The 18,155-nt window shown below is 38.4% G+C and overlaps 1 protein-coding gene across 8 annotated transcripts in view; it reads right to left on the minus strand.

Moving 5' to 3' along the window:
• Window positions 1–18,155, minus strand: part of Fmnl2 (formin like 2) — a 294,762-nt gene that overhangs the window by 91,764 nt on the left and 184,843 nt on the right. For all 8 annotated transcript variants that reach the window (XM_070023246.1, XM_070023179.1, XM_070023218.1 and 5 more), the window contains exons 3-4: window positions 7,516–7,596; window positions 1,949–2,025 (exon numbers count right to left, since the gene is read on the minus strand). In XM_070023246.1, coding sequence (XP_069879347.1) covers window positions 1,949–2,025; window positions 7,516–7,596 — 158 coding nt within the window. The remainder of the gene's footprint in view (window positions 1–1,948; window positions 2,026–7,515; window positions 7,597–18,155) is intronic.

Below are 18,155 nucleotides of genomic sequence, written 5' to 3' on the forward strand. Positions count from 1 at the left end.
TCCTGTTTTGGTATTTGATGGTCAATTTCACATTATTTCAGCAATGCTTGATGAAATGCTTTTTGACAATTTGTACAAATGTTAGTTGCAACTCATTCCACCACTTTCAGCCCAAAGAGTGCCAAGGAACAGAGTTGGGCCATACCAAATGGAATCTAGTTCTTGGCCCATACATATCACAAAGCATTTCAATTTCTTAAGTAGATGCCCAACTATATTTAGCTATATGACCTTTGCCCTTAATAGACAAGGCTCACTACTTTGATCCCAGAACCCTGATTATCTTAATTCCTTTCACAAAAAGAGCTGCCAGAGTAAGCAATTCAGGAAAAAAAAAAAAAAGAAAAAGAAAGTATTTTGAGCCAATGCACCTGGATCTTACACTTGTTGGACCCCTCACATTCTCTGGTCCTTAATTCATTTCATTTGTAAAATGAAGGTTTAAACAAGCCTTAATTTTTCTTCTACTTCTATAGCCATAATCCTATGATTAATTTTTCTGTAGTCCATTTTTGGGGAACAAAGACCAGAAGCACTTAATTTTCTGAAGGCTTTGTTCTCAAGGTGATAAACCTACCAAGTTATCATTTAGGAAATGAACATTCTCACCCAAGTTCTCTCAGCTGTAAGTCATACTACTATGTCTACAATTTTAAATAGGTTATTCTAAAATAACTGAAAATTAACCATTTGACTGGCTTTATCAATCATAGTTTAAAAGAGAGGTAAACTAATTATTATGCAATATAACTATCTTACAGGATATTCTACAAAACTAAGGGTACTTGTGAATATATAATTCCATTTTCAATAGAACTGCAAAGAATATCAGGAGAAAAGTGTCTAAGATATAAAAGCCTATCACTGAAACATGAAACGAAAAAGTCTAGAGGAGTTAAATACTTGTCCAATGTTAAACAGTTTGGACAGAACTAAGGCAACAGAGTATTGCTATCATACTGCCTTAGAGATAAACCATCTTATATTAAGGTACTCTGCACTATGCCATACAGGTAATAAGGGGAATGCAATAAAGTTGTACTTGCCTGAGGCAAAGAAAAGTCTCTTGTTACATGAAAGAACCTCAGAAATGTTTAGTGAAGAGTCCCTGAATTGTATTCTCAAGGTGGATTTACACTTCATGAGATTTTGACATGTGTGAAAGAGACTCACAAGTCTGCTTGCAATGAAAAGGGTCAAGTGACATCATTCCACTTTCCATCCCCTTCTAGCCAGAAACTCTAAGAAACTGAGGAAAGGGGGACAAAGCAGCTTCAACTAAACTTAGCTTGGAGAACTACAGTGACAACATAAAGAGACTTTTCCAGGACCTCAGTGTACAAACTCTTGAGGGTTCCTGAGTTGCCAGGTAACTGGCTCGCTCGCTCTCTCTCTCTCTCTCTCTCTCTCTCTCTCTCTCTCTCTCTCTCTCTCTCTCTCTCTCTCTCTCTCTCTCTCTCTCTCCTCCTCCTCCCTCTCTCTCTCTCTCTCTCTCTCTCCTCTCTCTCTCTCTCTCCTCTCTCTCTCTCCTCTCTCTCCTCTCTCACCTCTCTCTCTCTCTCTCCTCTCTCTCCTCTCTCTCTCTCTCTCTATCTCTCTCTCCTCTCTCTCTCCTCTCTCTCTCTTTCACACACACACACACACACACACACACACACACATACATATACACACACAAAACCAAGGACTTATTAGGAAATTTCCTAATGTACAGCATCCAAACAAAGAAATACAGAATTGTTATAATTACCTCTAAATTAATTATGTCTTGATCTCTATTGATTTCTCACACAATGAGAAATGTGACTATCAAGATTCCAACCACCTGAACTTGCCTTTGAACTTATACTAAACAATAAAGAAGCCCAATTCTTTGGATATACATGATTCAGCAACTTCAAACAAGTTGTAAAGCATTACAGCTAAGATGTTAAAGAGGCATACTTACCCAATATGGTTGGTTCTTAAAGAAATTTCCAGTTCTCTTAGCACTTGTGTAGATTCTTGAACACGCCTTCTGAATTTCTATAATTCAACAAATATACTTTAGTACCTGCTACAATTGCAGCTTTTAACAAATTTAAAAGATCTTTAGTTATGAAACAAGTTTTTTTCATTTTTTTGTTTTGCAAAGCACACACAACACCATTAACCAGTAACTTTTGAGAAAGGAATAGAGAATTACTTATGTCATGTGGTTTGTTTTCCCTACCCCACATATTTAAAACATTTCTTTGGTTTAGGGACCCAAAAAACTCCAGTTTAAATGTGTCTCTAAAATGAGATAAAAAGTATAGTCATGCTCATGGCTGCAATACACAAAAGCAAAACAATAAGTAATCAAAGGGAAAAGGTATGTGGAATGAAGTGCACCAGAACCAGGTGCAAGCTTCTAAGTACCCTCGTCCCTGAGGAGTCACAAATGACAACAGAATGAAGTTCATTAGAGACTTAGTGTCCAAGGATTTCACTGGTAGTTAGTCTCACAGGCAAATTCTGCCTTACTCATGCCAAAACTCCAGACTCCCAACAGTAAAACAGGTGCTCAGTATAAACCAGGCTATTTTCATAAACAGTCTAGGTATAGTGAGCCATTCTTAGACTACAGATGCCATCCAAGGGCCAACCTCGCAGAGAGGCCTTTCTAAGGATAGCAGTCTCAAGTCTGCTATATTGATTCTTTTCTGCTCCACTTAACATGTAGCAAAAATAACCATTCAAACTCAGCTCTGCCAAATGGAGCTCCCTTGGAAAGATGCTCTTCTGGAGTATTGCACATATACCCTTTCTTGTTATCCTGCCTATTAAAATCCCACCTGAGCTTCCAGGGCTTCCCCAGGTCTTTCTTCTATGAATCCTTCTCTTCTAGTAAATATTATGTTATATACATACATATGTGTGTATATATACATATACATATATATACATGTATACACACATACACACCCTCTTGACTCTAAGTAATCACCATTGTGTATCATTCTCCAGAGCACATTTTCCTATGGAAACCTTCATTTATAGTGATCATAGTTTCAGGCTATTCTGAAGGAATAAAACTCAATATGTCATGCCTTCTGAGAAGTCCATGCTACCTGTGCTACCTGAGCAGCTGTGATGTTGCACTGTTCACCAGAAAAAAAGCTGAGGATGGGACCTTTGTCCTCCATGGCTACCAAGTGCAGTGACAAGAGTAATGCAGCTCCAGCTGAGGACAATGGTGCTTCAGAGAAAGACATCCAAGGACAAGAAGGAATGCAAAAAGATTGGAAATAAGGATCTCACAATTTAAGGTTAATAGAATGCTGTAATGCATATAGAGTGTCTGGCCAAATGGAGGCTAGACCTAGAAACTGCTCAGCATGGCAGTTCTTGTCACCCTGTCCCCTTCTCTTCTGGAAGTTCTTTGCTTTCTCAGTTTTCCACAACTGCCATTCCCAAAGCCCCCTAAAATGAAATCAAAAATTTTTAGAATCTAGATAAAGTGTAATATGGTTAATAAAAATACCTGCCATGCAATGAGTGGGAAAAGAGACATTCTCCATTGTAAGTGGGGGAGGGGCAAGGTTTGCTGAGGAGTGAAGGGAGAGGGGATGGATAAGGAGGGGAGATGGATAAGGAGGGAGGAAGGGGAGAAGGAAGAGAGGGAGGGGGGCTAAGGAGAGAAGAAGCCTAAGAAATGGCATGGTCATAGATAGTTTGAACAAACATCCAAGCCCAGAATTTATTCAATTTAACAAGAAGTCTAAGCACAGACAGTATTTGGTATAAAGGGAGGGGGTGGAAATGAGGTGGAAATATGGGCTAACAAGTTCTCTCACTGTTTAATTTCTTGTCTTAAAAAAATTAGAAATGGAGGCCAGGAATTATGCGTGTTAATCTACTCAGAAGGCTAAAACTGGAATCATAGTTCAAAGCCAGCCGAGGTAGTAAAGGCAGAAGTACTCATGTAACTGTAACCCCTCTGTATAGTATTTTCACAATAAAAAAACTTACTTAAAAAAATACAGAAAAAAAAGCCAGAAGTGAAGAAGAGGTAGAGTGCTAGCCTTGAGAACAAAAGCTCAGGGATAGGCCCTGAGTTCAAGCCCCAAGACTGACAAGCCAAGAAGAAAAATAAAGAGTAGTAAAGAATCAATGGTGGGTTGTTCTCCAGCTTGGATACAGAAGGAAAGAGAAAGAAGCCAAGAACACATTGTATTCTAAATTTAAAATGAAAGTCTACTCTGTGATCCTATGGCTGAGACAGCCATTTCCAGGTGTGCTGGCTGTTCCACAGCAGTTATTCCCATATCCAAATCCTAAGTTTCAGGCTGTTCATACAAGTGGCCTGCAGAAAATAACTCAGTGCTCCAAGTTGTGAATTAAGGACACTTTTGCTTCTGATTGGTTCCCTGCCATCTTTCTCGGCATCTAACTCTGCCTATGCTTCCTCAGGACAAGGCCATGCCTAAAATTTGTCACAGGGCACCTACATAATACTGAGAACATAACACAGCATAAAAGGAAACTGAGTAAAGGACTACACTATAGATTAAGGTAGACAAATGGATAGATGGTCAGACAGATATGATGAATAAACAGGTAGGTGGATAGATTAGATGTAGATAGACAGATAGATGGTAGACAGACAGATAGGACAGGCTGATGTAGATATATCTTAACAAGACATACACAAAAACATTGAGCTAATAATAACAACAGCTACTATTCATTATTTTAAGATATACACAATCATTTTAGGAATTGCCAAAATTTCAGAATCCAGACTGCAGAGATGCCTTTAAATCCAATTCTCTTAACATATAAGCACTTCTAAACTGAACCCAGAATTCTTTAAAACACTGCAACGAGAAATCAGGGACAAGCCTTCAGGGACAAGCGAGGAGCCAAGTAGGACCCACCAGCAGCCTTCTCTCCCTTCCCTCACTGGTCCAGCAATGAGGGAAACAGCAGCTGAGCCCAGCTTGAGCCACACAATAGATCTGATTTGAAAACAACAGTGCCAGCAAAGGACCAGATTGCTTTCTTTATAGTCTGTGTAGCCTTTCTCCATGCCAGACATGAACACACCCTCCCCCAAAGCACAGGCTAATAACCTCCTGGTATTAAATGAGGATGCTGGTTGAGAGTTCTGGTCTCAGAGATATCTAATTTGGGCTCTTCCTTTCCTGCCCTAGAGGGTTCCATTTAAAGCTATTTAGAAGAAAATCTAAACAGAATAAGCCTACAATTTTTTAAAGACAAAATTAAGTATCTTCTATTCAATTTGAACATAAGATTAATGGGTGAAATATTCAAGGACTCCAGCCATAGTTAAAGGAAGGCTGCTCAGCCTAGCCTAGATTGTCTGGCTAAAATTTAAAGCCCTGATTTGAAATCCATCCCCCATCCTCCAAAAGTGCATTATACTACAGCTGAGAATTTTAACCTCATTTTAACTGCAAACCATGTCTTATCCCAAATGAATCCCTTTTTTTCTGGGATTTAAGTATTACATTATGCTGGGTGTCCTTTCCAAGTGCCAGCTCCTAGCAGAAATGAAACTAACAGAGGTGGACTTAACTAGAGCAGAGGAGGTCAAGCCAACATCCACTTTATCTTTCTCTAAGCAGAATGATGATTTTGAAAGATGAAGCATGGACCCAACAAAACCAGTCAGGTGAACACACACACAGTTCAGGGCAGAGATGTCAGAAACAAGGCCTCAAAAGCCACTTTTGGTAGTGCTCCTCTTTATGAGGTTTACTTGTAAGGGAGCAAACATTTCTGAGAAATGCTTGGTTGTTTTTCTTTGTTTATCTTGAACCAGCAGTAACTGATTAGAAGGAGGAAGCTCATCTTGCCTTCTAAGCATGTCCCCTTGTGGGCTCCCACAGGGAGCGAAGGAAGCATCTTTTGGGAGTTGGTATATTTTTTGCTTTCTTTTCCGAATGTGAAAAAATGTGGAGGAAACAGTTCTGGAAGTAGAATATACTCTGCATGAATGTGCATTATGTGTATAAAAGTGAGTTTCCACCATAATCAGTTCAGGATAAATGTATGGGCCTAGTACTAGGGGTCTAAGCCACCCAGATCTAGAGGTAACAAATATGGGGAATTCCTGAAAATATTTAGAAAAATTCTACTGTAAAAGAGAATCTGCTTTCTGCCCCTGAAAAAATAAATACTGTATGAATAGCACCTGCTTTGTTGGGGTGCAGGTATGGTTGGGGAGCAAATAACTCCCCCAACTGAGGAGATTAAGATTGCTCTATTCATAGGGAGGAGACATGAGAGAAAATAATAAGAAAATAAAAAGGTGTGTGTTATATTTTGGAGGGACATATATCATGTACTTTAGCAGAGACATTTGTCAATACAAGAAACGATGTGACATTTGAGGATTGGCATGGGAGACAGAGAGATCTATACTCCCTTATCACCCTCACTTCTAGATTTTTCTCCCCCCTTGACTGTGTATGAACCACAGGACAAAAGTCCTAGAAACTTCCACAAGGAAATGATAAACAGTTTCCTGTGGGGACTGTAGATGAGTTAGGGTTTGAGTAGATGAGAAAAAGGGAGATTCCTCCCCCCCCCCAGGTCATTCTTTATTTTTGTGATTTAGAGGATGCCCTCCCTACCACACATACCAACAGTTTTGGGAAATTTTATGGTCCAGGTGATGTACAGAGGGATTTCAGTTACATATGTAAGGTAGTAAGAACATCCCTTGTCAAGCTTGTTACCCCCTCGCTCATTTTTCTCTCATTTCCAAGGGCCTTGCAAAGAATAACAACAAAGCAAAATCTGACTTCCTTTTCTCTTGAGTCAGAGAAACAGAAACAACTGAAGGAATTCAGCTTGAGAAATTTGCACTGGAGACTTGAAACCAGAGTTGTAGAAGGTCAAGGGGGAAAAAATGTTAACTGCTGAAGAGCCCTTTCACCATCCTGAGCAAGGACAGCTCTGCCCTAAGAACCCCAGGGCTGACCCAGGCCTACAGGGCTGTGCTAGACTGCATGCTTTACTACAAAGCATCAGCTCAAACCAATTGTGTGGCTACACAAAGCAGGGCTTGTTTGTAAAAGGAGAGTTGAGAATGGAATCCACTATTCTCTCCTTACCTTCTTGAGGCCAAGGGCAGTGACTGGGGCCAGGGGAGCCTGCTAGAAGAAACACCACCGGATGTGAGTGTACAGCTGGGATGACAAAGCCCTGGCAATATTCAAGGGCTCTGGAAATGCACCAAGTCATGAAAGATAAGTCTTTCATGCGAAGTCTGCTTTCTAGAGGTCAAAAACACCTCTGAACTGAATTCACTACCCTGTGTAACTGGAAATAGCAGTAAGTCAATAACCATCAAAGGTTAGTGACTCCTATGTAGGAGGTATTTTTAAATACATCTTTTTTTTTTTGCACTTTTTCTGTTGTCAGTCTTCAAGGGTTGTTTTCTTAGATCTTTAGTATCTGTAGTGCAAAGGAAATAAAGTCTCAAGGAAGCAACAATAAAGAGCAGAAACACATCCACCTTACCTTCCGGGTAACTGCTGGATCCAGATAGCCTTTGAGCTTTTGGATGTATGTATGGGGGGGATTCTTCACCTGGAATCGTTCCTGCAGGAAGCACAAAAGCAAATAAACAATAGGAAGAAGAAAAGGTACAACACAAACACGTGGACAGAGGAATTCATTGACCAGTGGTAGAGGGCAAGCCTTGAGCAGAAACAGCTCAGGGACAATGAATGCCCAGGCCCTGAGTTCAAGCCACAGGACCAACTATATATACATATATATATATATATATGATTTTTATTAATATATTTCCGGTGATTGAACTTTGTAAAATCCATTGCAACTTACACTGTGTTTTTTTCTGTTATAACAAACATCACACATCTCTAACTTCCTAAAAGCATGAATAAAACAACAAATTCTGAGCTGGGCAATGCACTATTTGCTTCAAATCTTAAAATCTGATCTGTCAGAATTTGCTAAGAAATTGTTATTTTCTTTATAACTATGTTCACTACAAAAGAGTCTTATTTGTTCCTTCAAAACAAAATTTGGCTAATGACTCAGGAGTTTCTTCAAAAGTACACATTCAAGTGTACTGTTGACCTGGCTAAATTTAATAAACTCTACTTTTAAAAATATGATTAGCATTCACTATTGTGACTTTAGGCATGTTTTTCATTGAAATCACTTGCTAGTATATTTCTAAGAAAGTAAAAATAAAGGCTAGAGCTTTATACACACACAGCTATCTGTTTAAAAAAACAAAACAAGGAAGTGGTGCTGTAACTCAAGTGGTAGAGTGCTTGCTTTGAGCTGAAAAGCTGAAGGACAGCGCCCAGGCCCAGAGTTCAAGCCCCACAACTGACAAAAACAACAAACAAACAAACAAACAAACAAAAAACAGCCTATACCAAGGGATTAAAAAAAAGGTACAAACAATTCAGGGCCCCAAGTATTTTCCTAAAAGTCAAAGTTGCTTGTTCACTTTGTAAAAGAGTTCCTGTTGAACAGGATACTGGTGGCTCATTCCTGTAATCCTGGCTACTCAGGAGGCTGAGATCTGAGGATCACAGTTCAAATCCAGCCGGTGAAGGAACATCTGTGAAACTCTTATCACCAATAAACCACCAGAAAACCAGAAGTGGCACTGTGGCTCAAGTGGTAGAGCACTGGCCTTGAGCTGAAGAGCTGAGGGACAGAACCCAGGCCTAGAGTTCAAGTCCCACGACCAACAACACACACATACACACCAAGAGTTCCTGTTGAGTTATAAATTCTGTAGCTAACTCACCAACCTATTTTCGTTTGTATTTTCAAGAAACTATTTAGACAATATTTAGGAGGAATATAACAGAATGGCCAGTACAAGGGCTAGAACTATGGTCCTGGTTGCTGTCCATTAGCTTTTATCATTCAAAGCTAATGCTCTACCACATCTGTCAAATCTCTACTTCTTTGGGCTTTTAAATGGTTATTTTCCTGCCTAGGCTGGCTATGAACCACATCCTCAGCTCTCAGCCTCCTGAATAGCTAGGATTACAGGTGTGAGCCACCAGTGGCTGGCTAGAATAAATTGATTTTGAAAGACTGTGTGGGTAGATTGTAGGCATTTTATTTAAATAAATACTTTTTTCTCTGTCAGAATTTTAGACTTTTTACTGAAACTAAATGCTGTCTTGTATGGTAGTCCTCCATTATCCTCACTTCCAGAACTGTGTCACAACCTACACTGTTTTCTATAACTAAGTCCTCACAATGATGCGCCACAGAATACATGAGTAGTAATTTAGTAAGTCCTAAACTTTATTTATGTTGGATAGAAATTTTACTCTTAAGGATGAAACAATACCATGGAGGGGAGTGCAGTTGTGGAGGTGGGAGGGAAGGGATGGTAGGGGAAAAACAAAGGAGGAGGTAACAATGCTTGATAAGAAATGTACTCATTATCTTGCTCATGTAATTGTATCCCCTCTGTACAGTATTTTCACAATAAGAAACTTATTTGAAAAAAACAGTACACTTAAATTATTCAATACAAACTAATACACAACCCAAAATAGGTTTTTAAAGTACAAAGTTCTTCACAAAATACGTCTAATAGCATAGCACAAACATCACCACTCCCTGCTGTCATTAATCTCCATGTGATTAATTTTCTCCAGGAAATATGTTGGGATGGATAAAAAGCAATTGCTCTGGGTTTTTTAATCATTCCCCATAGAATTTAAAGAGCCCAAAGTCATTTATTAACATTCAAGTATTAGAACAAACAGCTACAGTAGAATGGGTTTAGTGAGGAGAAAAGAGTAAGAACAAACCAGAGAAACTTCATTAAGTTCCTCTGCTGTGAGGAAATTGTTAGGTTAATAATTGCAGTTTAAGTAACTCAGTTTCTATTCAGTACATCTCTCTAGTCAAGACCAGAAAATGTCTTCTTACTCCTAATGACTCAATTATGAAAACTTGGGAACACAAACATCTTTGAATCTGTGGAGCACTTTTTATTTTCCAAGATAAGCTCATCTTGAAATGACATTTTACTATATACTTCTGACCTCTTAGCCACTCAGACCTCTTTACTAGAAAGACATTAACTCCATTGTATATAGGACTTGAGAACCAGAGAATAAATAACTTAACCCAAGAAGGAATCAGTTTACTCAGAAGGCTGAGACCTAGAGAATCATGATTCAAAATCTGCACAGGCAAAAAAGTCCCAGAGACTACATCTCCAACTAATCAGAAAAAAACTACTATCTAAACAAGCAAGTTAAGTAAGCTCAAGGCCCTCAGTTCAACCATTAATACCAGCAACAAAAAAATTAAAAACTAAAAGATAAAAAAATTATACAATCAGTCATATATGTACATATATAAATATCTGAGACATTTTTTTCAGATCAGGTTTTCTAATTCTCACATCATTATTCTTTTAACTATACTGAAAAAATATTTCTTTTAAAAATTTACTAGTGATATGTGCTTGTAATCCTAGCTACTTGGAAAGCTAAAGTAGAATGACTTCCAGCTATGCCCTACCAACTTAGGTAACATAGCAAGATTCTCAAAAAAAAGCAACAAAGGTACTCACAAGACCATATTTTGGAAATGAACTTTACAATCTTGGGGGGAGGCAATTAGGAGAAAAATGAGGGAGAGGGTTAACAATGTTCAACAAGAAATGTACTCATTACCTTATGCATATAACTGTAACCCCTCTGTACATCACCTTGACAATAAAATTAAATTTTAAAAATAAATAAAAGGAAAAATGGAATGGAAGGAGATGAGGAACGGGTAGGATGGAAACGTTTTATTCTTCAGAGTGTGTGTGTGTGTGTGTGTGTGTGTGTGTGTGTGTGTGTGTGTGTGTGTGTGTGTGTGTGTGTGTGTGTGTGTGTGTGTGTGTGTGTGTGTGTGTGTGTGTGTGTGTGTGTGTGTGTGTGTGTGTGTGTGTGTGTGTGTGTGTGTGTGTACTCTGGACTTGGGTGCTGTCCCTCAACTCTTCAGCTCAGGGCAAGCACTCTACCACTTGAGCTACAGTGCCACTTCTGGTCTTCTAGTGGTTTATTGGAGATAAGAGTCTCATGGACTTTCCTGCCCAGGCTGGCTTTGTACTACGATCCTGAGATCTCAGCCTCCTGAGTAGCTAAGATTATAGGTATGAGCCACCGGTGCCCAGCCTATATAATTGTTTTTTTAAAAAAATACACTTTTAGCAAGGCACTGGTGGCTCACATCTGTACTCAGGAGGCTGGAATCTAAGGATCACAATTCAAAGCCAAGCAGGGGCAGGAAAGTCCATGAGACTCATATATCCAATTAACTACCAAAAAGCAGGAAGAGGTGCTGTGGCTCAAGCAATAGAGCACTAATGTCAAGCAGAATTGCTCAGGGACAGCACCTAAATAGTCTTTCATCATTATACATTTTTCACTAACTGGTCCTCAGGAAGTTGAATCTACCTACACATAGACCTTCCCTGCCAATAATAACAAAGCAAAGTCATTTATTAGATTCCACTTAATGACTAGGATTCAAGTACACCACAACCAGAATTGGAAAACCAAGAGTATTTTCAAAGGAACTAAATGAAAAGGCTGTGAGTGGGATTTACTTGATCATTTAGATAAGTCACAGTAAATGGAGCTCATAGCAATGCTACAACATAACCTTTACTATGTGACAGAGGTATCCAGCCTGTTCTTCCAAACAGCTAAACTATTTAGTTGGGCCTTCTCCTCCCATCTCCACTAAATCCAATAAAATTTCTCATAGAAAGCTTTTCTCTATAAAGATTTGGGATTGGACATTCCACCCATCTTTCAAACCATTTCTGATCCTTTATTCCCTCGTTATATGCATATAAATGTATGAGAAATTGGGGTTGAGTATAAGCTAGATTTATAACAGGCATGCTATAAACATTTCTACTCCATTAATATGTGGATAAGCAGTCCTGAAAACAAATATTTCCTTCTATCTTAAGGTTTAAAGACATTTTAGCAAGGTATCTGAAAACAAGATATCCCCTGGTCATGAATAACTCCTGACACACATGCTTACTACTGATTTACAATTGAATGTTGCTTTTATTTCTAGAAACTGGTTGAAAGTCTTCTTTAAAGGCTGAGAAACCAACTGGAGCATCTAAATGAGCCATAAGCACAACCACCACCATTGCCTTTAGTGAGGTCTGACTTGCAAGCCATACCTTGGCTCTAAGTGTTGTTCTTCAGAGGTAGCTGGACAGGAATAACTGTGTCCTCAAGGAGGCTTACTCCCTAAGATCAATAATGCTGACACAAGCAGACATAGAGGTAAGGATAATTAAATATTGTATGAATACTGTATATAGACAGACATGTCCTACACAGTAATCCCAGTTATATATAGACAGAAATGTCCTACACAGTAATCCCAGTTAATTAGGAAGTACAGCTCTGGAGGATCATGTTTTAGGCCAGCCTAAGCAAAAAAGTCCACACTTCCATCTCAAAAAAAAAAAAAGTTAAGTATGGTGATATGTGCCTGTCATCCAGCTACAATAGCCTAAATAGAGAGACTGCAGTTCAGGTATGCACCAGGCAAGAAGTGGGACCCTATCTAAAATATAATAAGTACAGAAAGAGATGGAAGTATAAGTAACAAAAGAGAAAAAGGCCTTGAGAACATTTGCCTGGGAAACATAGCCCATTACCACACACACACAAAATGACAATAATACTAATAATAATAATTAATCAAAATTCTGAAATTTCAGAGAGGTTGTGAGATTGTTTCTACTCTAGAAGGAATGCACATGGATAAGTGGAAAGGACATTTTAGTAAAACTGAAGGGAATAGATTCTACTTATTTACAGTAATATATGGATAAGAAGGCAAGTTTAGATGGGATACTAATCTATAGAACCACTAAGAAAAGCAAATGACAGATTCACAAGTATTTAGAGAAGTCTTTGTATTGCTAGGTAAAAACAGTTTTCTAAACAAACCCCTGCCTCCGAGCATTTTAAATCTTACTATCTAGTGAGTTTCCTACTTCAAGGCACTAGTATGAATAGTTGTATATGTGCGTGTCTGTCTTGAGGCTTGAACTCAGGCCTGAATGCTGTCCCTGAATTCAAGGCCAGTGCTCTACCACTTGAGGGACAGCTTGATTTCCTGTTTTCTGATGGTTAATTGGAGATAAGAGTCTCACAGACTTTCTTGCCCAGACTGGCTTCAAACCTGGATTCTCAGATCTCAGCCTAATGAATAGCTAGGACTACAGATGTGAGCTATGGGAGTCCAGGAAATAACAATTTTATTAATGGGGCACTTTATTCTTTCACTCACTCAGAATACATTATAGAAGACACTGCAAAACAACATTAAAAAAAAGAAGAAATAAGTTCAATTCCAAAGCGTTAAATCTCATCTCTGTGATACAGACGCCAAAACTGTTATACCAAGAAGAGTAGGATAGGAGCCATATGTAATCCTCTAGAAGTTCAAAAAAGGTGAGGCTCTTTCCAACTGAGATGATCAAAGGAATCTCCCTGGAGAAAGTGGCTTTTGAATTGAGATTTGAAGAACAAGTAGCGTATAGATATACTGGGACAGTATGCAATGCAGGAAGCAGAAGAATTTTCCAGATGAGAACAAAGGCAGAGAAGCCTGAGGCATATGATAACTCTAGGAACACAGTGCAGGGAAATTCACAGCACAAAGATTCAACATTGTAAGTTGGATCAAAAAGCACAGATGTCAAATGCTAGCCTAATGAGTACAAGACAGGTGAGAAGGGGTCACGCAGGGAGATCTGACTAGTGGAAAACCTTCTGGTTAATGTTGTATAGCACTCCTTTCTCCCTTCTCAACTTGAAAAGCTGGCCTTTTCTGCATGAGACTAGGCCTGAAAACTCAGCATGCCAGATTCATTCCAAAGCCATAGTTTTTTTGGAAGCTTTGAAGCATTCTTCAGCTTAGAATATGAAATCATTTTCCTAGTCAGAGAGGAAAGACTGGCTTTCCAACTGTTCCATTACAGTGCTTTGATGGGGCTTTTCCAAATTATTTCCTTTATTTAGACTAGCAAGAATTTCTTCTCATTCAATAGGTCTTTGCTGATCAAAACATCCCATAACTCGCTCTCTAATATGAGATATAAATTGGCTTTCTTTAATCCTACTCATAGTTCATCATTTTCCCCAATTTAAAACATCTCTCATTTGTAGATCTGTGGCAGAGGTCATACTAATAAGGTTGACCTCATTATCTTATACAGTCTTATGCATTCAGCCACCACAGTGCTTGGCACACAGCAGGGTATAGGATGGAATAATTGCCATTTTCATAGAGGATCTAAGACCTAAATTTGTTAGATTTGCACTAGCTGGAAAAATCTTTAGAATAATCACTACCAAAGACCCACATGTAAACAGTTGAGGATGTTTCTTATAATTCCAATCCAGCACAAATTCGGGAATCTACATTTTCTTATATTTTTCAAGAAGTTTTCCTGCATATCAAAGCTTATTAACTGTGGGTTTACAATGTACTCCCTACATTGTAGATTATTGAAAGTCTCACTTTAATCTATAGAGAAAACATACATATGCTTGGCAAGCAAAGATCAAAGAATATTTTCAGCCACCTTTAAAGATACAGACTTAAAAAATAATGTAACTACAGCTGCGTTCTCCAACCCCCTTACCTCTTATATTCAGCAGCTTTCAGTGAGTTATGTTTGCTATCTTTATTCACAGATGAACATTCTGATTTTGTCCATATTCTCTTTCCTGCCATCCCAATCCAATCCCTTCAAACATCAGCACAATTACAAACACTTTTGTTCATATTATACACACACACATATATATATATATATATATATAATCCTGTGTATTTACATGTTTATCTTTTAGATCTAGCATCTATATGAGACAAAACATGCAACTTCTATCATTCTGAACCTAGCTTATTTTGCTAAATATGATTTCCAGTCCCATCCATTTCCCTGAAAAGAACATAATTTCATTCTTCTTTATAAGTAATATTCTATTCTATTCCATAATATTTACTACATTGTCTTGATCCATTCATCAGTTGTAGGACATGTGGGCTGTGTCTATAGCCTCACTATTGTGAATAGTGCTGTAATAAAAATGGGTGTGTAAGTGTTTCTATTTCATTTAGACTTAAATATTTTTTGGATGAATGCCCAAGAATGTATCACTAAATCAAACAGTTCTTTTTTTAGGGTTTTTTTTTTTAGCAATATCCATACTGATTCCATACTGATTGCATTAGTTTACATTCCCATCAACAGTGTATTAAGATTCCTTTTCCACATCTTCATCTTACCATGGCCATTCTAATTAGAGTGAGTTGAAACCCCCATGTCATTTTGATTTGCATTTCCTTTATGGTTAGTAATGTTCAGTATTTCCTGTATTTGTCATTTGTACTTCTTTTGGTAATTATCCATTTGGCTTATTTATGGTCCTTTCATTAGCTGGGTAGCTGATGCTCTGGAAGTTTAGCTTTCGGGGCTGTTTATTCTGGATTTTAATTCCCTAAGGCAACCAATTTTGATAACTGAAAAGAGAATTGGGAGTGTACTTAGTAGTTAAGAAATTACCTACCATGTGCAACGCTATGAGACAAATCCCCAATGTTGAATTACAGAAGGGAAGAGAAGGGGAGATAAAGGAAAAGGAAAGAGAAAGAGGAGTGAAGGAGAAAGTAAATGAAGAGGAGGGAAGGGAAAAGGATAGAAGAGCTTTAAATAAAGGAGATCAGCAAGGAAGATAAATGAATAACTAATACATTTTTAAATGTTTGGTATTATTAGCAATTAGGTAAATATGAATTAAAACTATCACTACATGGTCACAAAAATGGTTTAAATTAGATTGATGAGACTAATGATTGGTGAGAATCTGAAACAACCACAAGACTATATGATATTGCTGGTGGGAATGCAACATGGTTTAGTTGCCTTATTTTTTTTTCAAATTATAAAGGTGATGCACAGAGGTGTTGCAATTACATCAGTCAGATAATGAGCATATTTCTTTTTGAAACACAATTGGTAAACTTTACTCTTTGTAAAATACACTTCAGTAAAGATGACTTAAAAACAGTATCTTAGTTGAGCATGGTAGTGCTTGCCTTAATCCCAGCTACCTTGGAGGTAGAGCGGGGAGGCTCACAAGTTTGAAGTCAGTGCAAATGTACCAACACCCTATCTCAAAAACAAAACAAAAACAAAAAAATACTAAGGGCATAACTCAAGTGATAGAATACTTGCCTCATCTCCAGTACTGCAAAAAGAAAACAAAAGAGTATCTCAAAATTACAGATATTTGTATTTATTTTGCTACTAAACACACTCTTTTTCTTTTAAAGTTTGTAATGATATGTTCTTGGTTTCTTGCCTTAAGTAAGAAAAAAATCCACAGGAGACAAGCCAAATAATCAACTCTGTTGTGTTTATTTGGAGAAGACAAGGTCTCCTTATCTCTCACTCTATACAAAAATCAAATCAGAATGGGTCAAAGATCTTAATGTAAGGTCAGAAACTCTGAAACACTGGAAAATATAGGCACACACAATTACTTTCCCAACAGGCCTCCAATAAATAAAAACACCATGCCTAGTTCAACTTTTTTTTGAAAAGGTAAAAAAAAATACAAAACAAAAAAAAACAACCAGACTTTCACAGCAAAGATTGTGAGTTAAATTTTTAACTGTCAAAACAAAATGAAGAGGTATTTGTGAGACCTGGTAGAAACTGTTCTCTAACTTTGCATAGCAAGTACTTCCTAAAAGATAGTATGAGAAGAGGGCTGGGAAGGTGGCTCAGTGGTAGAGCGCTTGCCTTGCATGCATGAGGCCCTGGGTTCGATTCCTCAGCACCACATAAGCAAAAAGAAAAAAGCCGGAAGTGGTGCTGTGGCTCAAGTGGTAGAGCGCTAGCCTTGAGCTGAAGAGCTGAGGGACAGCGCCCAGGCCCCACGACCGGACCCCCCCCCCAAAAAAAAATATAGTATGAGAGGTCAACTTCACTGTGACCCCTGACATTAAATGCCTTGCAGTTCTCCACACACTGCAGTACAAAAAGTGCTTGTACGATAGTTTCCTTCAAACTATAACCAAGTAGTCTAAGCCAGCTCTGACACCATAATTCCATTTGTACGCCCAGTCATGAATGCAAAGTCTGCCAGTGGCTCACAGCTGTAATCCTAGCTACTGAGGAGGCTGAGATCTGAGGATCACGGTTCAAAGCCAGCCTGGGCAGGAAAGTCTGAAACTCTTATCTCCAATAAACCACCAGAAAACCGGAAGTGGTGCTGTAGCTTAAGTGGTAGAGCGCTAGCCTTGAGCTGAATAGCTGAGGGACAGCACTCAAACCCAGAGTTCAAGCCCCACAACCGATCAAAAAAAAAATGCAAGGTCCATATGATGTGCCTTTTTCTTTTCTTTTAAACCATCAACTTGGATGGCAAACAGCACTTGTGACAGACCCTTTGTTTCAAAAAAGACCATCTGAAAAGCAATCATAGATCTCCTCTCTAGGCCACTGCTACCCTTTCTACAGTGTCACTTCTCTTTTCTCTTTTTGCTCACCCAGATTCTATGAAGAAGATCAACATCTTTTTCCCCTACTAGAAAAGCTGTGCAAAGTCACAGGAAGAAAGATGCAAACCCATTTATAAGTTCAAACTTGATATCCTAGGACTTCAGGGATGTCAAAGTAGAAAGGGGGCCACAGGCAGGGAGTAGCACTTGTTCTGTGATAGCTTCTCAGGGTTTTTAGTACAAGGACTCAGATTGGAATGACACCTAATGCAAGGAATTGGTTTTAAGGAAAAAAGTGGGAAGGAACCTGTCTTCTTTTCCACACAGTTAAGTCAGACTTTTCCTTTGGTTTGGAGAGCTTAAGGAAGAGTTCCTTCAAAATCTCAAACTAAAGAGAGCCAAGTGACAAAATGCTTTTCTAAAAAAAATGGTAAAAATAACCATGCTCTATGATCAATTTTGGCACAGTGCTAGAACTCAGGACAAACAAATTGATAGTGGGAACCACTCAGTGTCCTTTCCCAAGTATTTCTCACAATATTTATTACAAGATTACTTGATTTAAGAAAACTGAGATCTACAGCCTCTCA

Source organism: Dipodomys merriami, unplaced genomic scaffold (genome assembly GCF_024711535.1).
Source record: "Dipodomys merriami isolate MVZ:Mamm:240054 unplaced genomic scaffold, mDipMer1.0.p SCAF_1, whole genome shotgun sequence".
NCBI classification, from domain to species: Eukaryota; Metazoa; Chordata; class Mammalia; order Rodentia; family Heteromyidae; genus Dipodomys; species Dipodomys merriami.